This window comes from Crotalus tigris, unplaced genomic scaffold (assembly GCF_016545835.1).
Source record: "Crotalus tigris isolate CLP2741 ecotype Arizona unplaced genomic scaffold, ASM1654583v1 scf7180000018335.1346539, whole genome shotgun sequence".
Lineage (NCBI taxonomy): Eukaryota > Metazoa > Chordata > Lepidosauria > Squamata > Viperidae > Crotalus > Crotalus tigris.
This window is the reverse complement of record NW_024096950.1, coordinates 639,095-662,455: the sequence shown is the minus strand read 5'-3', so window position 1 is coordinate 662,455 and position 23,361 is coordinate 639,095. Positions and strand designations below refer to the sequence as shown.

General features: G+C 40.1%; 2 protein-coding genes across 2 annotated transcripts in view; one reads left to right on the top strand and one right to left on the bottom strand.

The window, feature by feature from the left end:
* TG (thyroglobulin) overlaps nucleotides 1-23,361 on the bottom strand; it is a 147,157-nt gene that overhangs the window by 36,616 nt on the left and 87,180 nt on the right. Inside the window, exon 41 of the mRNA XM_039350445.1 lies at nucleotides 20,278-20,477. Within this exon, the coding sequence (XP_039206379.1) occupies nucleotides 20,278-20,477 (200 nt within the window). The remainder of the gene's footprint in view (nucleotides 1-20,277; nucleotides 20,478-23,361) is intronic.
* Nucleotides 706-19,955, top strand: SLA (Src like adaptor). The gene is made up of 8 exons (XM_039350460.1): nucleotides 706-864; nucleotides 3,971-4,074; nucleotides 9,144-9,243; nucleotides 11,752-11,838; nucleotides 12,471-12,574; nucleotides 12,737-12,868; nucleotides 18,880-19,012; nucleotides 19,438-19,955. Exons 2-8 carry the CDS (start codon nucleotides 4,011-4,013, stop codon nucleotides 19,646-19,648), a joined length of 831 nt encoding a protein of 276 aa, XP_039206394.1. The 5' UTR covers nucleotides 706-864; nucleotides 3,971-4,010; the 3' UTR covers nucleotides 19,649-19,955.

Sequence of the window (23,361 nt, the reverse complement as noted above, 5' to 3'; positions counted from 1 at the left end):
ACTTCCTAACAGTTAGAACAATTAACCAGTGGAACAACCTGCCTCCAGAAGCGATGAATGCTCCAACACTGGAAGTTTTTAAGAAGAGACTGGACAGCCATTTTTCTGAAATGGTATAGGGTTTCCTGCCTGAGCAGGGGATTGGACTAGATGACCTCCAAGGTCCCTTCCAACTTTATTATTATTATTGTTGTTGTTATTGTTGTTGTTGTTGTTGTTAAACGGGAGTTAGCCTTTACCACCTGAGTTTTAATCTTGATTGTCCATGTTTGCTTGACTTCTTCTGTTGAGATTTTTGTGGTCAAGGGCTTGTCCCACACTGCTTACGCCGTGGCTACTTTGATCTGCTTATCACTCCACATTCTGATGCTGCAGGCCACATGGAGCTACCAGCTAGAAACCAAACAACTTTATAAATACATCAGCAACATAAACAAGAGATGACCATCTGTGGAAGAGACTCCTGCACAAACTCTACTTTTCTCACAGCCACATCTGCCACTCGCCACACAGTCACCCATAACTACGTGAAAAGACCTCATCAATAGTTCTACCCTCCTCTGAAACCAACGCCTCCTTAGCCAAACTCCTTGGTTGCAAGCAACAGGAACCAGATCTTTTGCAAGTACGCTGAAGCCTTCCTTATTTCTAAGAGGAAGTATGTGGTCTGTTTAACCAGTGTTGTGCTACAAGATAGGCTGAACTTCCCCGAAGTCTTATTTTAGGGTCAGCTGCCATCAGCTCTGAAGCTGCAGTTCCTTCTAAAGAGCCTTTTCACACTGTGGGACAGTTGTATCCCAGGGGTAAAGAGAGAGAGAATAAAACATTGAAAGGAGGACACAATGGTTGACATCTGAAGACAAGGTAAGCATCAATCTTACCTGGGTAGAAGGATTCCCCCATTGCTCATAACACAAAGAGCTCTGGCTTAGTCCAAAGACATTGGAAAAGATTTATCTCTAAAAAGAGTTCAGGGTTTATGCAATCGTTTAGCTTTGGTTTTGGATCTGAGGTACTTCTGTAGATGGTCCTGCAGCTCATCAAAAGCAACCAGAGATGTGGGAATGGGTTTTTTTTTCCATCTCAATGGATTTAGGTGAAGAGAACAGAATTCTGTTCCATTCCCATCATTCCTGTAAGTCCTCACTTGTATCGGGTTAAAGGAAAAAGGATGACAACACTAGAGAGCAGAAAAGGAATGCCTCTTTTCATTGTGGACACAAAGAGATGCTATCTCCAGATACTTGCCTACATCCACACTTCTATGGGAAGACCAGCAAAGACCACCTGAACCAGCTGTTCCTCTTCTGACAGCTAGGATCTGTTTACCCATCCTTCTTGAACAAGCAGGCAGTACCCAAAGAGGAGAAATCAAGCACAAAATTGTCACCTTGCTTGGTGTTCTCCCATTGGGAAAACATTAGATTGGATTCAGAGGACACGAGGTCTGTAGTTGTGGAAGATCCCTTGAGGAAACTTCACTTGGAAGAGGGCTATTGTCTGTTTAGACAAAGTTAAGAAGGAAGCAGTGATAGAAATACAAAGAGAAGATGGTCTTGTTTGGAGGACGAAAGAGTGTGTTGAATAACAGAATAACACAATTGGAAAGACCTTGGAAGTCTCCTAGTCCAACCGACTGCTCAAGCCAGAAACACTATAACATTTCAGACAAATGGTTGTCCAATCTCTTCTTAAAAACCTCCAGTGTTGGAGCACCCACAACTTCTGAAGCCAAGACAAATGTGCTTGGAGATAGTTGACCTCTCTGCTGATTGACAGCCAGTTGGGTCAAGTGGTCAAGGTAGCAGGCTAGAAATCAGGAGATTGTGAGTTCTAGTCTTGCCATAGGCATAAAGCCGGCTGGGTGACTTTGGGCCAGCCACTGTCTCTTAGCCCTGGGAAGGAGGCAATGGCACACCACTTCTGAAACTTTGCCAAGAAACTGTAAGGAATTGTCTGGGAAGTCACCAGAGGTCACCGGTGACTTGAAGACACCCTCCAAAAGAAATTGGGTTTTTTTTTGTTTTTTGGGGGGGTTTGGACTGAGTGGAAAAATCTCATGCTTAATTTGTGCCTAACTCACAGCAGAAAATGTTGGGGGTGGAATGTCAAGGGGAAGGTTGCTTCTATTTCAGAGGCAGAACATAAGACAAACACACCCACCCACACTTCGTGTTACCTTTTATCAATTTTTATAATTCTCTTGGGGAAAAAAAACCCAGCCCCTGTCAAACCTGCTTCTCAGAAGCAAAATTGGGATGAAGTTTGCAGACATTGTGAACCTCCAAAATCTCTTTTGAATTGCCTTCCATGCTATCTTCAGGCTACTTCAGTACAATTGTGGGAATTCACTGACATTGTAGGAAAAAAGAGCCAAAACATTACAAATTAATTACCGAGCTGATGTTAGAATTAACTTATATGTAATTTAACACCTAGCAGTGTGAAGAAGCAGGAAAACACACCCAAATAGAAAAGTGAGTGTCTTCATTTCCTTTTCTAAACTAAATCAAGAAATGCTTCAATAAACACGTTAAACAAAATAAACACACACCTCTCTTAGCAAGGCCATATCCACCCAGGATTTCAGACCAAAAGACTTTAGAGACAATTTCATTTCACAGTCTTGACTTTTAGACATTTTCTTTTTCTTTCCTTTTTCCTCTCCTATTTCCCCCAAAAAGGAGGTAAATATTAAACCTTGTTTTTTTTCCTTTACTGCAACATAATTTGGATTAACCCTGCACAGAGCTTTAAAAGAAATATTAAATTGAGAGAGAATTGATGGAGAAGGCAAACTAAACAAGCTTATTTGTTTAAAAATGCAGCTGTCAAGATCTCTTTGTGATTTTTAAAAATCTGGAAATGGGGACGCATGTCTGCATTGTGTTGAAAGCTCTTGCAGGATTCTAGGCACCTGATCTATTTTATGGATTTCTCAGAGATCATGGAGTTGGAAGAAGACCATTTGAATGCTCAAGATTAATTCCCTACTTAATGTAGAACTCCAGATTAATGCATCTCCAATAAACACTTATCAGGTCTTGGCTCAAACAGCCAACAAAGGGGATTTCATCTGTTCCTTTAATGGTTGACTTCCACCTGCTCTTATTTTAATTTTCCCCTCTATCATTTCATCAGAATTCTTCTGTATCAAGACCAATATTTCATCTCCTTCAAACAGGAAAAATAAAGCATAGATGTTGAACATTTGAGGTATTCCCTCAACAGATACTAAGGCATTGTGAAGTATTAATACCACTTTACAATGCCTTAGTAAGGCCGCACTTGGAATACTGCATCCAGTTTTGGTCACCACGATGTAAAAAAGATGCTGAGTACAGAGAAGAGCAACAAAGATGATTAGGGGACTGGAGGCTAAAGCATATGAGGAACGGTTGCTGGAATTGGGTATGTCTAGTTTAATGAAGAGAAGGATGAGGGGGGACATGATAGCAGTCTTCCAATATCTCAGGAGCTGCCACAAAGAAGAGGGAGTCAAGCTATTCTCCAAGGCGCCTGAAGGCAGGATGAGAAGCAATGGATGAAAACTGATCAAGGAGAGAAGCAATTTAGAACTAAGGAGAAACTTCCTGACAGTTAGAACAATTAACCAATGGAACAACCTGCCTCCAGAAGCGGTGAATGCTCCAACATTGGAAGTTTTTAGGAAGAGACTGGACAGCCATTTGTCTGACAAGTTCTCATCAACCTTTATATCTACCCTACAAAATAATAAACACCTTATTCATATGCCAAGTTTGAAAAAATTATCTCATATAGCAGTTCGCTGTTGCCACCATTGTGGAAACTTGACAAAAGCCAGGAGAATTTCAACATATCTCCTTATGCAAAGTGATAAATACCGCACAGTTTTATATATATACTTTCCTCATTCTTCCAGAAGTTGCCATTTTTGTATTGACGAGAGAACATTTGGACTTGAACTTTTCATATGTGTTTTACCTAGTTCTGGGGGGAAAAAAGCACTTGGAAGGAAGAGAAAAACGATGGGGAATGCCATCAAAATATTGAAAACCACACCTGAAGTGAAGACTACACCTTGGCAATCAGGTACGTGTTTGTTTGTTTTTAAATTACGATTCAGAAGGACATAGGAAAGGAAGACAAAGTATAACAATTGAATGATAACTAGAAATATATTCCGAAAGACAACTAGTCTACAAGTTCTCATGACATCATAGTTGGCATCAATGCTTAGTAGTACATCAAATGTTGGGGTCCTGGTGTCCCAGTGTTGACCTCTGCCCCAGGGTCATCTTCAGTTGGTGTTTCCAACTCGTGTGTGATAGACAATTGAGTTAGAAAGCTCTTATTTTAATTCTGCACAATTCCTTCCTACACAGTTCTCTTTTTCTACCAAATAGGCCTATTTTTTTAGGTTGAGTTGCTGGGATGGGGTTTCCTTTTGCGAGAAATGGCTTCTTTTTTTAAACTGGGGAGGAAGGAAAAAGCATCAAGACTCTCTCTTCTTCTTCCAGTTTGAACTGGCTTCCAGCCATATTCCCCCAATCTGTCTGCCTATCATTCTTTTGATTCGTAGCTACCTGGTTTAACATTCAACCTATAACCAATCTCACCTCTGATAGGGTTTCCGAGTACATCTCTGGCCCAACAGTTTACTCCAGTTTACAGGTAGTCCTCGACTTATAACCATTTGTTTAGTTTGAAGTTACAATGGCACTGGAAACAAGTGACCTATAACCATTTTTCACACTTATGGCCCCAGGGTATCCTGATCAAAATTCTGATGCCTTGGTCAGAAAATGGAGTCAGTACCGCTTAAGGTGTCAAATTTAGCAGAAATGGCTAAGATTTCTGCTTATTTGAAGGATCACTCACAAGAAAGATATATTTTGGTTTGGAAAAGATGGATAAATTATATTCAGAATAAATATGGGACTAAAAAGTTTCATTTAGCTTATGAGTTAATTTTAGAGTATTATTATGATATTATTATTAGTAGTAGTATTACTATTGTTTAGCAATTTGGAGATTGTATTGTTTAATAATTAGGATATTAATTTGTTTATGTTTTCATTATTATTATGTTTATTTTCAATTTGTTTATATTTATGTTAAAGGGGAGTTAGTGCATTATGGACTTGGTTATTTATATAGTTGGTTAATGTTAGTTAGATTATGTTTATCATATTTGTAACCCTGTACTCAGCTCTGGGAAGTTGGGGAGGGAGGGGGGGGTTTGGGTGGGTTATATTTTAATTTTTATAAAACTTTTTAATTAAAAAAAGAAAGAAAATGGAGTCAGTACGATGATGTTTTTGTTTGATAACATGGATGTTATTAGGTATGATAATTAACTGGATGAAATTTGAATCTTGTCCAATGGACTGAAATGATTTAAGGTTTGATATTATCTTGTTATCTTAAAGAGATTGATGGATGGATGGATTAGAGATGTATAGGGTAGACTAATATTTTATTTTAATTAGGAGATATTAGTGGAAGAAGAAATAAACAAGATTAAGGAACTAGAATATACCTGGAAGGGATACCTGAATTGATAATGTGTTTATTTAAAGTTAAATTTGATTATGGTAATTGTACATTTATAAAGCTTCAAAACAGGTTTAGGATTAATAGAAATTTAAATTAGAAATAGATTATCTTAAATATATTAAGCTATCTGAGGGAAATAGAGAGGGAATATTTGATGCATGGATTTGAGTTATTCATATATGGTTTTATTTTTGGATGTTTGATTACCCCAGCGCCATGGTGTGTCTTGAGCACTTTGTTCTAAGAATTAAAAAAAACAATAAAATTTGTTTCAGAAAATGGAGTCAGGCTAAAAGACCACCCAATTTAACTTTGTTCTTTCCCGTTCTTTTGATCTTGATGAAAATTCATATATCTTTGTGTGTATCTTTCCCTAAATCTAAGCATATTTGAAAGCAGTTTTCAAATATTATAAATATGTACTTTCTACTACTGCACATATTTATGTATGGGTTCCTCCTAAATTAAGGATCTGGAATTCGATTTTTAACTGTAAATTGAACTTAAAATATACAAAAATGCAGTTTTCAGCAAATAACTCGTTCAGTTTGCATAAAGAGGTTGAGCATTTCTTGGAATGAATTATGGGGCCTACTTACTTTCCCCTCCTTGCTGATTTTCCACTAATTAAAGCTACATTGACTTTGTATCTTGATTGCAGCTATTTATCAGTCCATCATTTTAAGTTCTAACACTAGTGCTTTTTTAAAAAAAAAATCAACACTAAAGTCTGTTGATGTTTGATAAGACTATTAGAGATTGTTCTTTTAAAATATGTCTTCAGTCAAAAGAACAAAGACTTTTTTTATTTCTAATGAGATGTTTGTATTTAGTTTCCTTGCCTATTTAACTATTTAAGGCCCTTTGATGCTTTCCTTCCTGTCTTTCTTGTAACATCTCCATAAACATCTAATCCATCTAACAATCTATTGTAGCTAGTTTAGTCATGGATTGATTTATGAGATTCTACAATAGTGAGGGGAAAAATGGCACTCTCTTTTCCCACAAGTTTTCATTATTCATGGATGTGGTGACCATAGTTTATTTTTTGTAGAAAAAGGACAGGCAGACTCTATGAACTGAGTCAAGAGAAGAATCAGCCTGGAATCATTATGTTCCCATAAGCGATCTAACTCTAAACCGTCTTGAATTCCACTGACTCTTATCTAGCATCAATTTAGCTGACCGTTAGTAGACTGGATTATTGTGTATAGACGACAATCACTTAAATATGAGCCAGCAGTGTGCTGCTGCCAAAAAAGCCAACTCAGTGCATTAACAGAGGGATAGAATCAAGATCACGTGAAATATTAATACCAATTTACAATGCCTTGGTAAGGCCACACTTGGAATATTGCATCCAGTTTTGGTCACCACGATGTAAAAAAGATGCTGAGACTCTAGAAAGAGTACAGAGAAGAGCAACAAAGATGATTAGGGGACTGGAGGCTAAAACATATAAGGAACGGTTGCTGGAATTGGGTATGTCTAGTTTAATGAAGAGAAGGATGAGGGGGGACATGATAGCAGTGTTCCAGTATCTCAGGGGCTGCCCCAAAGAAGAGGGAGTCAAGCTATTCTCCAAAGCGCCTGAAGGCAGGACAAGAAGCAATGGATGGAAACTAATCAAGGAGAGAAACAACCTAGAACTAAGGAGAAACTTCCTGACAGTTAGAACAATTAACCAGTGGAACAACCTGCCTCCAGAAGTGTTGAATGCTTCAACACTGGAAGTTTTTAAGAAGAGACTGGACAGCCATTTGTCCAAAATAGTGTAGGATTTCCTGCCTGAGCAGGGGGTTGGACTCGATGACCTCCAAGGTCCCTTCCAACTTTTTTATTATTATGGATCATCGCACAGTCAGCCAGATATTCAGACTGGATTTGGCATTTTGTCTACCTATCGAGTTGTTGTTGTTGTTGTTATTATTATTATTCTTTGTGCCTGGCATTCTTCTTGATAAAATGTCACTGCCAACTTTCTTTCAACCTGTCGCACCCTTTCAAATGGCTTCTTCTGCCTTTTGCACTTATCAGTTTTCTTGTTTTAATCAAGGACAAAGTTGCTAATAGCTAATTCAGTTCTCTGGTTGATGACTCCTGTGTATATGCAAAACTGATCCACGAGGAGTCTTCAATAAATCCTGAAGTTGGGTCACTATGGGGAAAATATTAGTGGGTAAGACTCAAGAGAGGTGAACAAAGAGGGGACAATTTTAACCGTTGCAAAGAACCGAGCATTTATTCCCTTAGACCAGTGTTTCTCAACCTTGACAATTTTAAGGCATGTGGACTTCAACTCCCAGAATTCCACAGCCAGCAATGCTGGCTGTGGAATTCTGGGAGTTGAAGTCCACATGCCTTAAAATTGTCAAGGTTGAGAAATACTGCCTTAGACTCTTTCCTGCAAGCAGGTGGGAAAAATGAGTGTAACTGGGCTGAACTATGAATTAAGGCCGGTTGTAGAGTCACTTACCAAAAAAGCGTCAATTTTTGGCCCTTAATTAGGGTGGGGGCCTCTTTTCTAGAACTTCAGGAGACAGCCAAATGTCCCTGAGTAATCTACAAGCAGAATACTTCCTGTTGTTGTTACTCAAGATCTGATCCCATACATGCAACAGGAAGATGGTTTAGAACTATGAGGTGGCTGAACTTCCACAACAACAGTAGTAGATAAGTGGAGACATTGGAAGGCAAGCTCAAGCAAGGTTTAGCTTTTGGCAGAGTAACAAAACACCATAAAATGTTTTATGTGAAGCCAAACTAGCACCAGTTTAGACCTCCAGCTATCTTTCATATGTTATCTGTAATGATCTCTAGTAGTTATCCTGAAATTTAGCCCCAGAAGTCCACTTCTCCAACCTTAACAACTAATAAACCTTTGGGATGCCAAGAGCAGTTCTCCATCATACCTTCTACTTGCCAAGTTCTTATGATACTTCTGAGACAGGATAGGTCTCCTACATGGACCCTTGTATCTCCATCTGGTCTGGTACAAGCTAAGCTGAGATCTCTTTCCAGCCCTTCTCATATTTTTCAGCAAGGATACCAAGCATGAAATCCAAAGATGTGTAAGCAAAGCCCTGCTCCCAATTCTTTTCTCACTTTATCTTTACAAAGGAAGGCAATACTATAATTTTATTTTTTTTTCTCCTTAGGATTTCCTTCCTTCCTTCCTTTCTTTTCTCTTTCTCTTTCTCTTTCTCTCTTTCTTTTCTTTCTTTTCTTTCTTTCTTTCTTTCTTTCTTTCTTTCTTTCTTTCTTTCTTTCTTTCTTTCTTTCTTTCTTTTCTCTCTTTCCTTTCTCTTCCCTTTCTTTTCTTTTCTTTCTGCATTAATAATAGTGGCTAAAGTCAAACCAGAGTGTCTTCACTGAATGGGAAGATGATCTTGATTTTTCTGCCTTCCAGTTTTCATTTCCTGTGGCGCTATTTTTAAATCTAAATTTAATCTTATCCCCTTAGCAAGGTAACAATGTGCCACTTATACTATCTAATAAAATCAGCGTGCTATCTTGTGATTATAACTTAACAGCTCAAGACAATGTTCTCTACAAATGCAGTCTCTTTTAATGCAACTTAATGATATTGATTGATTTTGCAGGCCAGAGAAGTGATTTTCTTGCTGTTCTCCATGACTATCCCACGCCGGATATAAGCCAGCCTATATTTCAAGTTGGGGAGAAACTACGTGTGATATCAGAGTAAGTATGCAATTTCTTCTTCTTTTAGGTTATAAAAGTTGTGTTGCCATTTGCATTTGTTCTTACATGGTTTGGCTACGTTGGGTTATATATTTTTAGAGCAGATATTATCTTTGGGGGAATAAATTTCTTAACTATTTAAAGTTTTCTTAAACCTTAAAGAAAACCGTCAGTCCAGCCCCACCAAGAACAGGTGGCAAAGTCCTCCCCCACTCAACTGCAATAAAGGTTAAGATTTTTTGTAAATGCAATTTTAATATTTTTCCATATCATCTTAATACAGTTAAAGGTAAATTTTATTCCACTTCTGTTATTTGCCTATAAACCTAACAAATAGTTGGAAAGGGTAATTTTTTTTGGGAACTCAAGGATTACAGCAGCATAATTTCTGATATAATTTGGTAGGAGTTAAGAGAGGTGGGGGGGAGCCAGTACCTTTTGTCGTGAGAAGTTATTGCAAAAGTATTTCCCTGCTTCATCCCTGACTGATTGGTGGGGATGTGATAGAAATGGACAAATTAGGCCACCATGCACAACTGATCGCAACCCCTCACAATCACGTGACTGTGATCTGCAAAGTTTACAGCAAAAAAATGCTCATTCAGGAGAATGGATTCAAGCTTAAGACTGCATAACAACCACTGTAAAAATGGCCATAAAAATCCAATCTGGTCACATGGCTGTCCAAATTTAATACTGTTATGTCTTACTACTAAAATCTACTCCCAGTTTTAGGGTAAATCAAGGACTATCTGTATATTCCACAGAGGTTACCTGAAGGAAATATATAAATAAGGAAATATATAAGGAAATAAACCATACATTGTATGGAAAACCCATACAGATTCCCTGGGCTCTATATTACTAAGAATCAAGCATGATTTTTTTTTCTTTCCTAACATCACAAATGAAAATGCATATGTGTTATTTCCAACCAACGTTCCTCCTCTTCTCTTCTACCTTAAAAAACAAAAGAAAACCACAAAGATGAAAGAGTGAAAATCAGCTTTTGTGTGTGTGTGTGCAAATAGGAAAAAGGCAGCCTATCGTCACCCTTGTGTAAATTGCCAAGAAAGCACGCTTGTGTAAATTTGCCTCCGCTTGGGCGTTTCAAAGCAGGTGACTAGGCATGCTGATGATGGACAGTTTTGTTTTGTTTTTCGAAACCGGGCCAAAAATAAACAATTGGTGTACCAGTCAAGCCTCTGAGCTCACGGTTGACAAGTGCGACAGTCGAGATTGGATGGAACTTTCCTCTTCCTGTTATGACACTGCCGGGCACATACACAAATGTCATGAGAGCTTGCAGAATATGCAAAGAGCTGTGTCTCTCTTTGGAAAAAATTCAGAGAAGAGCAACTAAAATGATCAAAGGCCTGGTGACTAAAACATATGAAGAACGGCTGCAGGATTTGGTTTTGGCTAGTCTGATGAAGAGAAGGACGAGGAGTGACATGATAGCATCACTCCAGTATTTGAGGGGCTGCCATAAAGATGAGGGGGTCAAACTATTCTCCAAAGCATCTGAAGGCAGGACAAGAAACAATGGTTGGAAACTGACCAAAGAGAGAAGCAATTTGGAATTAAGGTGAAACTTCCTAACAGTGAGAACAATCAACCAATGGAACGGCTTGCCTTCAGAAATCGTGGCCACTCCATCACTGGAGGTTTTTAAATGGTATAGGTTCTCCTGCATGAGCAGGGGGCTGGACTAGAAGACCTCCAAGGTCCCTTCCAGTTCTACTCTACTCTACTCTACTCTACTCTACTCTACTCTACTCTACTCTATTCTATTCTATATTGTAGGACACCAGGCCAAATATTTGTTTCCTATGAGGAAATTATACAGAAATGGGATCCATCGACTTTAAGTGCCCGCTCATATAATTTCGTGATGGCATTATGGGGTCAAACTCCTCAAATGGTAACTAATGTATGCAAAGCCCAGTTTAGGAATCAGCTAAAATTATCATGTTCCTCCCATGAGTACTTTCTTTAAATCTGAGCCTAAACATGATATGTATACACCCTTTCCAAGGTAAAGTGGACTGCTTTCAGTCAGGCATGGAAATCCTTTTAGGCACAATTTATTGAACGTTTTCAACTTATCTGACATTTCAGTTTAGATCCTTTCACCAATTGGGGTTGGAGTAGATGACCTACAGGATCCCTTCCAACATTATTATTATTATTATTATTATTATTATTATTAAAATCCCTTGGTTTTTATCTCATAAATACTGTGAGATAATGGGTCTTTCTTGGTCATTTTAAGGTAACTAGACAAGTTTTCCAGGAAAAAAAACCCACCTCAAATTCCAGGATATATTCTACCTCTACCTTCTGGGGCTAGAAAACCCTCAAGATCTTTTTTAATTCTATGAGAGCACAAAGGACCCCGCACTTCAACCCTGAGATACAAATATTCACTATCCAGTGAGATTAATTCTAATTTTAGACTGTTTTCATCATGGCTTTGACAGCAGCTTCGTCTTTTCATTTTTTCAGCGAGGGTGTCTGGTGGAAAGCTTGCTCCCTGACTTCTGGAAAAGAACATTATATTCCAGAAAATTGTGTTGCCAGAGTTTTCCATGGGTAAGGAATTTCATTATGTGTATCTATGCTGTTGAAAATGTCCATTTCTGTACTCATATTTATATGATATGTCCATTAATTATATTTCCCACTCTCCAATAACTTGCAATCAGGAACTGACTGGGAAATCCAGATGTGTACCGTATTTTCCGGCGTATAAGACGACTTTCTAAACCATCTTCTCCGAAGTCAGAGGTCGTCTTATACGCCGAGTCATCTTATACGCCGGAAAATACGGTAAAATAAAAAGCGCCTGAAGAAAGGACAAGGAGCAACGGGTGGAAACTAATCAAGGAGAGAAGCAACCTAGAACTAAGGAGAAACTTCCTGACAGTTAGAACAATTAACCAGTGGAACAACTTGCCTCCAGAAGCGGTGAATGCTCCAACGCTAGAACTTTTTAAGAAGAGATGGACAGCCATTTGTCCGAAATAGTATAGGGTTTCCTGCCTGAGCAGGGGGTTGGACTAAATGACCTCCAGGGTCCCTTCCAACTTCATTACTACTACTACTACTACTACTACTATTATTATTATTATTATTTCCAAAGACACAGTAATCAGCCTTCCCAAGCCCATTGTGCACTATGCTTTTGTTTTTGCTATATAAACCTTGACTTATTTTTCCTGCAGCTGGTTATTTGAAGGTATCGGCAGAGAAAAAGCTGAAGAACTTCTGCTCCTTCCCAGTAACAAAACTGGCTCTTTCATGATTAGAAAAAGCGAAACAACAAATGGTAAGCAAAAGCCGGTTAGGAAACACTGGTCTATTTTCTCATAAACCAGGGTGAGGAATAAGTGACTCTTTCTGTATGCTCTTGGGCTGCAATCTTCATCCCTGGCTAGACTGCCTAATCTAAATCGTGACTCTTTTTACAGCAACTTTACTTTCCCTCCAGGTTTTTATTCACTGTCAGTCCGGCACGTGAACGTGAAGCATTACAGAATCTTCCGCTTGCCAAACAATTGGTATTACATTTCGCCTCGGCAAACGTTTCAGTGCCTTGAGGACCTCGTAAACCACTATTCTGGTAAGAGAAAGCTCCAATCCCCTTCTTTCCCAAGATCAGAAATGCAACTTGTCATTAGGATTTGGCTAGGATTTCTCCTTTCTGTCCGTGCAATGTTTGGTCATTCCGAAAGTATGGAAATGAATGCCTTGTGCAAAGTCATGGATTAAGAACAAGTTATGCCCAATATCATGGCTTAACTTGTTGGCCTGGTTCATAGAACGTTCTAAGGCAGTGGTTCTCAACCTTTTTAATGCTGCGATCCCCAACCGGTCGTAAGTCGAGGACTACCCAACCGGTCGTAAGTCGAGGACTTTCCCTGCCCAGGAGTGCCGCGCATGCGTGGTGCCGCCCCCTGCGCTGGCCGAGGCGTAGCTGGCAAGCAGCAGATATGGCGCAGGCCAACCACCGGCTGGGCCACCAGCTGGCCCAGCCCAAGGGAGGTAAGGCACCCGCCGGGCCCCACGCGCGCCAGCAACCCTCCCGGTGCCCGCCGGCCTCCCACCTCCCATCCCTGGCCCTCTTTTACTTACATTTTTAGTAGTTGCTCAGCAGGGAGGGGTGGAAGACAGCTCGCCTTCACTGCAGGCAACTTGCAGCACCGTTTGCAGAATGGGACTTTTGGTGGGCTCAGAAGGGCAGAGACAGCCTGGACAATTCCTATTGGCTTTTGAAAGCCAATAGAATTAGACTCTATTCAAGAGAGCCTATTTTATTGGCTTTCAAAAGCCAATAGAATAAAAGGGAGTAGCACAGCTAAGGAAAAGAGGAAAAAATGGCGGACTGCGTTGTTTGGCGACCCCCGTGAAATGGTCATTCGACCCCAAATGGGGTCCCGACCCACAGGTTGAGAACCGCTGTTCTAAGGCAATAACATGATTTTCGCATTATGTTCACCCCCAAACTATCCATCATCGGGTTACCAAGTCTAGTATGCGCTGTGAAGCCAACCACTATGTCAAAATACGCTGTAGTTTAAAGCAGAGCACGCATCGTACAATGGCCTCAGGAAAAACTACTTACAACCTGTAAAGCAAAAAAGCATTTCCACTAATATGCTCTCTGAACACACATTAAGACTGTGCTATGGCAACAATTTATTTATTATTAATCAAACTGATATAGCCGTCTATCTCTCCAAGGCTATTCTGGACGTTGCCAAGCAACAGACAAAACAATTGATATAAAAACAGACAAAAATCTAAAAAGCCACAGTAATAAATGCCATAAAAAGTACGAACAGGCCATAATTTTTCCTACATTGTCCTTATCAACTGAGATTATTTATAATAGTTTTAGCATTCTTGCACGCAGTCAGAAGACACAACCAGCTCCGTGCAGGAAACGTTCAACAGCTCAGAACAAAAGAAAGATCAAATGAAAACTTCCATAGAGCATCCAAAAATTAAGGACTATATTAAGGTTTGCACTACTTCTACACTTAGGCAAGAAAAACCAACTGTACAGGTATAGGCTAGGTCAGGGGTAGGCAACCTTGGCTCTTTTATGACTGGTGGACTTCAACTCCCAGAATTCCTGAGCCAGCCATGCTGAGCGGAAAGGAGAGGTTTCTAAGCTGAGCCATGCTGGCTCAGGAATTCTGGGGGTTGGTCCATAAGTCATAAAAGAGCCAAGGTTGCCTACCCCAGGGCTAAGTGAAATGTGGTTCAATTCCAGTAACTGTGAGAGGGATCTTAGAGTCCTAGTGGACAATTATTTAAATATGAGCCAGCAATGTGCAACAGCAGCCCAAAAAAAAAAGTCAACACAATCCTAGGCTGCATTAATAGAGGGATAGAATCAAAATCACGTGAAGTTCTAGTACTGCTTTACAAACACTTAGGAAGACCACACTTGGAATACTGCATCCAGTTCTGGTCACCAGAATACAAAAAAGATGTTGAGACTCTGGAAAAAGTACAGAGAAGAGCAACAAAGATGATTAGGGGACTGGAGGCTAAAACATATGAGGAACGGTTGCTGGAATTGGGTATGTCTAGTTTAACGAAGAGAAGGACTAGGGGGGACATGATAGCAGTATTCCAATATCTCAGGGGCTGCCATAAAGAAGAGGGAGTCAAGCTATTCTCCAAAGCGCCTGAAGGCAGGACAAGAAGCAACGGGTGGAAACTAATCAAGGAGAGAAGCAACCTAGAACTAAGGAGAAACTTTTTGACAGTTAGAACAATTAACCAGTGGAACAACCTGCCTCCAGAAGCGGTGAATGCGCCAACACTGGAAGTTTTTAAGAAGAGACTGGACAGCCATTTGTCCAAAATGGTATAGGGTTTCCTGCCTGAGCAGGGGGTTGGACTAGATGACCTCCAAGGTCCCTTCCAACTTTATCATTATTATTATTATAAAAGAAGGACTAGGGGGACATGGTAGCAGGGTTCCAATATTTGAGGGATACCTACAAAGATGAGAGGGTCGAAATATTTTCCAAAGCACCAAATGGCAAGACAAAAAACAATGCATGGAAACTAACCAAGGAGAGAAGCAATCTAGAACTAAGAAGAAATTTCCTAATGGTGAGAGCAATCAACTAATGGAACAGTTTGCCTTCAGAAGTGGTGTCCCCTGCTCGAGTAGGAGTTTGGACTAGAAGATCTTCAAGGTCCCTTCCAATTCTATTATTCTATGTTCTAATTCAGTGGTTCTCAACCTTTTTAATGCCGCGACCCCCAACCGGTCGTAAGTCGAGGACTACTCAACTGGTGCAGCACCGTTTGCAGAATGGGACTTTTGGCGGGCTCAGCAGGGCAGAGACAGCCTGGACAATTCCTATTGGCTTTTGAAAGCCAATAGAATTAGACTCTATTCAAGAGAGTCTATTCTATTGGCTTTCAAAAGCCAATAGAATAAAAGGGAGTAGCACAGCTAAGGAAAAGGGGGAAAAAATGGCGGACTGCGTTGTTTGGCGACCCCCGTGAAATGGTCGTTCAACCCCAAATGGGGTCCCGACCCACAGGTTGAGAACCACTGTTCTAATTAATGTGAATATCTCATGCATTTTCAATGGTGTGAAGCCACAACTTCTCTAACAACCACGCCACTTCTCACAAACCATGCCAGCTGAAGATTCACATCAAAGAAAAGGAAGCATCCTTTTACACCCAGTGGTAGGTAAATATCAGTTCTCCGTGCTTATATTTTAGACCGCTTCAGTGGATTAGAAACATCAGTTGTCCAGTGATGTCATACTAATCTCTTTCCCCATCACTCATCTCAAAACATTTTGCTTTTTTTTTTTTTTGAAAACCACTGAAAATAGAGGATGTGAAAGTGGAAGTCATATGATAACCAACAACTAATTTTAGCCTCAACCTGTTTTTGCACAGCTAGCTTTTTTCCATATTCACCCTAACAAATTCATTACCTAAACTGAGTGGATTCAAATGTGTACATGAAACCGTCATTTGGAAATTATGTGAAGCTTTGGGTTTTTTTTTTAACTTAATGGAAACAATATCCTCCTCTTTGCAAGTGCGCTTTAAATAAAATGTTATTAGGGAAAAGAAAAAAATATGTATCCCTCCTTTTAGCATTGGAGGAGCTGCTAAAACTATAGCCGTTAATCTTCAATGTTGCAGAGAATTTCTTTGTGCACTTTAAATAGTCCAGAGGTTTTCCTGCAAACATTAGAGATGAATGCCCAGTTCTAAGGCACATTGTGAAGCCTGGAGTTATCGTTCCTTTTTTGCGTCTGCTTATCGTCCGTTTTATTTCCTACATCTGCTTTTATTTTAAATGTGCCTTCCGTTATTTTAGTGATGGATTTGACTTTAAATATAAAGAGTTTAAAATCTACTCCTTTAATCAGAATAGAGCTAGAAGGGACCTTGGAGGTCTTCTAGTCCAACCCCCTGCTCAAGCAGGAGACCCTATACCATTTCAGACAAGTGACTGTCCAGTCTCTTCTTAAAAACCTCCAGTGTTGGAGCACTCACAACTTCTGGTGGCAAGCTGTTCCACTGGTTAATTGTCCTCACTGTTAAAAAGTTTCTCCTTCATTCCAAGTTGCTTCTCTCCTGGACTAGTTTCCATCCATTGTTTCTTGTCCTGCCCTCTGGTGCTTTGGTGAATAATTTGACCCCCTCTTCTTTGTGGCAGCCCCTCAAATACTGCAATACTGCTATCATGTCCCCCCTGGTCTTTCTTTTCTCTAGACTGACCATACCCAATTCCTGCAATGGAAATATATTTTGAAATACACGTAGTCCTCGATTTACAACAGTTCATTTAGTGACTGTTCAGAGTTACAATGATACTTTAAAAAGTGACTTACGACCTCTTTTCATACTTTTGACCATTGCCGCATCCCCATGGTCATGTGATCAAAATTCAGATGCTTGGCAACTGACTCGTACTTATGACGGTTGCAGTGCCCAGGGTCACATCATCCCCTTTTGCGATCTTTTGACAATCAAAGTCAATGGAGAAGCCAGATTCACTTAACAACCGTGTTACTAATTTAACCACTGCAGTGCTTCATTTAACAAAGGTTGAATGAAGGCGAAAAAGGTTGTAAAATGGGGCAAAACTCACTTAACAAAAGTCTCGCTTAGCAACAGAAAATTTTGGGCTCAATTGTCGTCCTAAGTTGAGGTCTACCTCTATGGTATATTTTCCCCTCAAAATAGCTTTTTTAAAAAATATCTCTCACCGGAGAACTATATATATATATATATATAGAGAGAGAGAGAGAGAGACAGAGAGAGAGAGAGAGAAACAGAGATAAATAAAGCTATTCTCCAAGGCGCCTGAAGGCAGGACAAGAAGCAACGGATGGAAACTAACCAAAGAGAGAAGCAACCTAGAACTAAGGAGAAACTTCCTGACAGTTAGAACAATTAACCAGTGGAACAACCTACCTCCAGAAGCAGTGAATGCTCCAACACTGGAAGTTTTTAAGAAGAGACTGGACAGCCATTTGTCTGAATTGGTAGGGTATCCTGCCTGAGCAGGAGGTTGGACTAGATGACCTCCAAGGTCCCTTCCAACTTTTATTATTATTATTATTATTATTAATCCCGGGAACGCCGCCTATGCGTGGTGCCGCCCCCTGCGCCGGCCAATAGAATAAGAGGGAGTAGCACAGCTAAAGAAAAGGGGGAAAAAACCGGCAGACAGCCTTGTTTGGCGACCCCCGTAAATGGTCATTCGACCCCAAATGGGGTCGCGACCCACAGGTTGAGAACCACTGATCTAAAAAGAAATGAAAACTAAGCAGGACTGAACCCAGATAATATTTGGTGGCGAGATATTCAGGAAATGCCAAGGCTGCAGGCTAGATTGGGAAGTTAAAAAAAAACACCACTCTGAAGGAAGGAAGGAAGGAAGGAAGGAAGGAAGGAAGGAAGGAAGGAAGGAAGGAAGGAAGGAAATATTTCCCATAATGCTGTCAAGATAACCGCATGGATGCGTTGATGCAATTCCAGGAATTGACTTTATTTGACTTTAATTCGCAAAATACTCAGTAATTGCAAGACTGGTACAGCTTGCCAGAAGTACTTGCAGTATTTTTAAAAGATGGTTATATATGTCTTGAGGGGAGAGGGTGGCATGATGGCTCGGGGTTAAAGACACTGAGCTTGTCAGCAGGAAAGCTGACAGCCCTTGTTTGAGACCTAAGCACCATGTAACGGGATGAGCGCCTGTTACTTGCTCCAGCTCCCATCTAGCAATTTGAAAGCATGCAACTGTAAGTAGATAAATAGGTACCACTTTGGTGGGGAGGTAATAGTGTTCCATTTGCCTCGGCACCTTGTTATGCTAGCCACATGACCACAGAAGTGTCTTTGGACAACACCGGCTCCCTCAGCTAAGAAACAGAGATGAGCACTGCCCCCTTGAGTTGGACATAACTGGACAGGGGAGAAATCTTTACTTTTACTTTGGTATATAATTTGACTATAAATGCTTCTGAAATGTATAGTATTGCACAGTCATTTGAAACAGCAATGTATCAATCAATGTAGCTGAAACAAGCGGTCAACTTGCATGCATTTTGCCTTTGTTTCAATCTGTAGAGGTGGCTGATGGCCTGTGTTGTATCCTCACAACTCCTTGTCTCACTCAACACACCAGTATCCACGATGTGAGGAATCAAGAGCCCCCCGTGGTGATGCGCAACAAAACCTTCAGGTGGAATCACGTGCAAAGGTACCCCTTGTTTAAGATAAGACATTTGAGATATACTGTTTCATACTGGAAGTAAAGCAAAAGTACCATCATCAATGCTACAAGGGAATGGAGTTTGTTCTCTGTTTATTTACAAGTGGCTTGCCGTATATTGGGAGGGATTATTCTTGTTCACTCCTTGAGTAGGCTGTTGTTTACTGAGTTGGCACTTCCTTGGCTGGGATGTTGTTTCCTGTTTATCTACAAAGGCAAACCACTCGTATATAAACAGAGAGCAAACCTTACTTCTTTCTAACACTGATGCAATGACCTCGTTGGGTAATGAAACGTCTGAAAGAAAACTACCCAGCTCAGAGAGCACCAAGGAAACCGCAGTTCAGCCCTGAGCTGCAAATATTCTCCCTCATTAATCTTGCAAGTTTTAAGCCACTTTCTTTTCTCTCAAGGTCCAGGGAGCGTGACGGCGACATTGCAGACATGCTCAGATTGGAAGACTCCGGCCTCAGCTACGGTCTCCGAAACAGCATCGCTTCTTACCTTGCTCTAACTATGGACGACGATTCTTCTTTTATGAGAAAGAAAGCCAAAAAAACCCAGTCGATGATCTATCGGAGCAACTGCCAATCCCAACCCAATTTCTTGTATCATGAGGACTGAATCTGAGGGAAACCCAGCTTGGGAGTTACCAAGATGGAAGCAAATGAGCACTTTTGAGTAGATCTCGCTGCATTCTTGGAAATCTCATCAACATCCATTTCTAGACCATGAAGATCTCATCTCCAATCTCACAGATGCCCTAAATATACCCATATTTATATTTATTTATACAGGGGAGGGTGGGGTCCCTTGTAAAATATGAACTTTATCCATTTATGATCATTTGACAGAGCTGAAAACTAGGCACATGTGTGTATCTTTATGTATATACATCTCTCGTGAAATTAAAATATTTTAAAGTATTGAACACCTGTTTTACCCTCACCTGGAGTCTTGTTTTTCGTGCACATCTCAGCTGTTTGTTCAGTTGCTAAATCCGACTCTCTGCGACCCCATGGACCATAGGACTCCAGCCCCCCTTGTCCTCCACTGTCTCTGGAGTTTGCCCAAATTCATGTTCATTGCGTCAATGACGCTATCTAACCATCTCCTCCTCTGCCCTCTCTTTCTCCTTTCAATCTTTCCCAACATCAGGGTCTTTCCCAATGAGTCTTGTCTTCTCATTAGGTGGCCAAAGTTTCTGAGCTTCAGTGCCTGTCCTTATTCATCTGAAAATAAATGGGACTTACCATCAATAGTGCCCTCCTGAAGAGGATTGGATTTGAAGTTCTCTTAAGGAGGTGAATGCTGATAAGGTCGGCTCCTCTCTGAGAGGCGCCAATTGTTATCTGTCCCTTGTCTCCCCCAAAGCTTGCAATGTTCCTCCTTATCCATTCTAGAGCCATATCTTGATCCCAAAGGCCCCAGTTTCCACTTGCAACATTGGAACCTGCACAAATAAATAAACAAAGGGAGGGTTGTACGTTGGCAGAAGGGGTCAAAACAACTTACAGCATTTCAAATATTTGGAAAGAAAGAATGTTCTTTAGAAGATTTCCAGGAGGACAATTAGTTGAAAGAAGAATGTCTTGACTCCGGCTCTCCCCTTAGATCAGTGTTTCTTAGCCTTGACAATTTTAAGGCATGTGGACTTCAACTCCCAGAATTCCACAGCCAGCATTGCTGGCTGTGGAATTCTGGGAGTTGAAGTCCACATGCCTTAAAATTGTCAAGGTTGAGAAACACTGCCTTAGATATTTCTAAGCCTGCATGTTTTGGACAACTGTGATCACGAAGTAGGAGGCGTGGAATATTATTTTGAAGTTATGGAAAGGCAAACTGTGACTGAACATTAGAAAAAAAACTTTTTAAAGTCAGGAAGGAACAGTGTGCCAAACGTGAATTTGAATAGCCAACCTCATCTTGGGCTGCAACAGATTTTTGCCAACAGTGACTAGCTAGAACATCCTTTGATATGGACATTAGAACAGATATAACACAATCATTATCATGCAATAAGAAGCATTTTTCACTTTCTGAGAAGCTGCTAATAGTCGATGTGAACTAAGGATCCCAACAAAAGACAACATTTGTAGCTCAGGATTGTGGTGTCCTTGGTGCTCTCTGAGCTTGGTGGTTTTCTTGCAGACATTTTGTTACCAAACTAGATGACATCATCAGTTCTAATAGGTAGTGGGGTTTAATCTCCTTATCCACTACCTACTAGCACTGATGGTGCTGCCTAGTTTGGTAATGAAACATCTGCAAGAAAACCACCAAACTCACAAAACACCAAGGACTTTATTAAAGATGGTTGTCCAATCTCTTTTACTAAAAATCTCCAGTGTTGGAGCACCTAAAGCTTCTGGAGGCGAGCAGTTCATATATAGACATATATAGAGATTAATGTCAAAGGCTATAGAGTGATGTCCCCAACAATGGTGGAAAATAACTAGGTTTTTTTTTTTTTTAGAATGGGTGGAGTGTCTTTTCATTAAAAAATGGTCTATAGGCTCCATGATCTCTATTACTATGTTTATGACCTCCAGGTCTTCTCTCAAGTTCATATTATCCCAAGTGACTGACAAACCTTTGATTTATTGTAGGTTTATTTTTCATTTTGGGGGGAAGAGGATTAAAATACATTGCATTAAACCATTGCAAATACTGCCAGGCTGACCTTGATGGATCTTCAAAACCTATCAGGGTTCAGCCTGGTTAATATTATAATTGAAAACTACCAGAACATCACAGGCTAGGATAAGAATTTTTTTTGGGGGGGGGGGAATCCCAGAAGAAGGGAATTATAATCTACTTCCATAATACTGTCAAAAAATCAACATGGTGATGTTTATAGCTACCAGGATTCAAACTTGACTCAATGGTGTCTTTCTTATTATTGAAGGATTAATGAACCATTTTTTAATGAAAAGACACTCCACCCATTCTAAAAAAAAAAAAAACCTAGTTATCTTCCACCATTGTTGGGGACATCACTCTATAGCCTTTGACATTAATCTCTATATATGTCTATATATGAACTGCTCGCCTCCAGAAGCTTTAGGTGCTCCAACACTGGAGATTTTTAATAAAAGAGATTGGACAACCATTTGTCTGAAATGGTAATAGGGTCTCCTGCCTGAGCAGGGGGTTGGACTAAAAGACCTCCAAGGTCCCTTCCAACTCTATTAATCTGCTATTATTCTGTTTCTCGTCATGTTATTCTTATATTACACTGCTTAAAGCTATTGGCACATGTCCTTTAACAAAAGAGCATGGTTAAGAAAGAGGAATTAATAAGAAATTCCTGTGAAAGCCTCAAAAGGACGAATTAAAAAAAGAATGAGTAAGTGGATCTGTCCTAGCCGATCAGTTCACAGAGATTAAATCTGGGTTTAACCGCTGAGCTGAAGCTTTGCAACAGCTCTGAACAGAATTTAGGGCATTCTATAAAATGAGCACATGGGCTGAACTCAGAGGGGAAGAAAAAGAATTGAAAGAAGAAAAAAAAGAACGGAAGCACAGTACGTTGCTGCAACATTTTCTTTCCACTGAGACTAGCAGAAAGGCTGGTGAAAACGCAGATGTGATTTAGCACCATTTTCCTTTGAATATATATATATATATATATATATATATATATATATATATATATATATATATATATATATATATATAAATGGAAATGAATAAAGCGCGTTCACCAGGAGAGTTTAAAGTTAAAATACTTTAATTAAAGTATTTTACTATATTAAAAGGTTGCCAAGCTTTCGTTGGGAAAACTCCCCAACATCTTCAGGGCTGAGAGACCGTTTCTAACAAGGTGATTCAAACGGGTTCCATAGACGTCTGCGCGTGGTTCCTAGACTGTGCTAGCATTCCCTGCTGAACAGCTGATAGGTGGGAGGGGGAATCGGAGTAAAGATTTCTTCTGTCGTTCTCTCGAGCACTTTTGTTCACATTTCCGTCGACCTCAGGGGTATTGTTAAAGTTATGTTCCGCCCTCTCCCGGCAGTATTGGCTCTCGTTGCAGTGGGGGGGTTTAGTTTGATGTCATTGTGTATCCTACCATGGAGGCGGGGCTTCATCGGCTGCAATTTAACATCTTTCCTCTGCTGCGTGCTCCCGTATTTATAATACAACAATAATGACATTGGAGCGCTTAAGAAATTTGAGGATAGAACCACTAAATTTAGCACTACCCATAATAATAATAAAGGTGGATATCCCATACAGAGAGGGGAGAAAAAACATATGATGACGACCCGTTTGCTTGATAAAAGGGAAAGTAACATGAGCGGGGAATCTGCCCAAATACCAACAGATTTTTGCTC

Coding starts and splice junctions, on each gene's coding strand:
- SLA (XM_039350460.1), top strand. CDS start 4,011: ATGGGGAATGCCATCAAAATATTGAAAACCACACCTGAAGTGAAGACT. Junction 4,075..9,143: donor GACTACACCTTGGCAATCAG/GTACGTGTTTGT, acceptor TTGATTTTGCAG/GCCAGAGAAGTGATTTTCTT. Junction 9,244..11,751: donor AAACTACGTGTGATATCAGA/GTAAGTATGCAA, acceptor TCATTTTTTCAG/CGAGGGTGTCTGGTGGAAAG.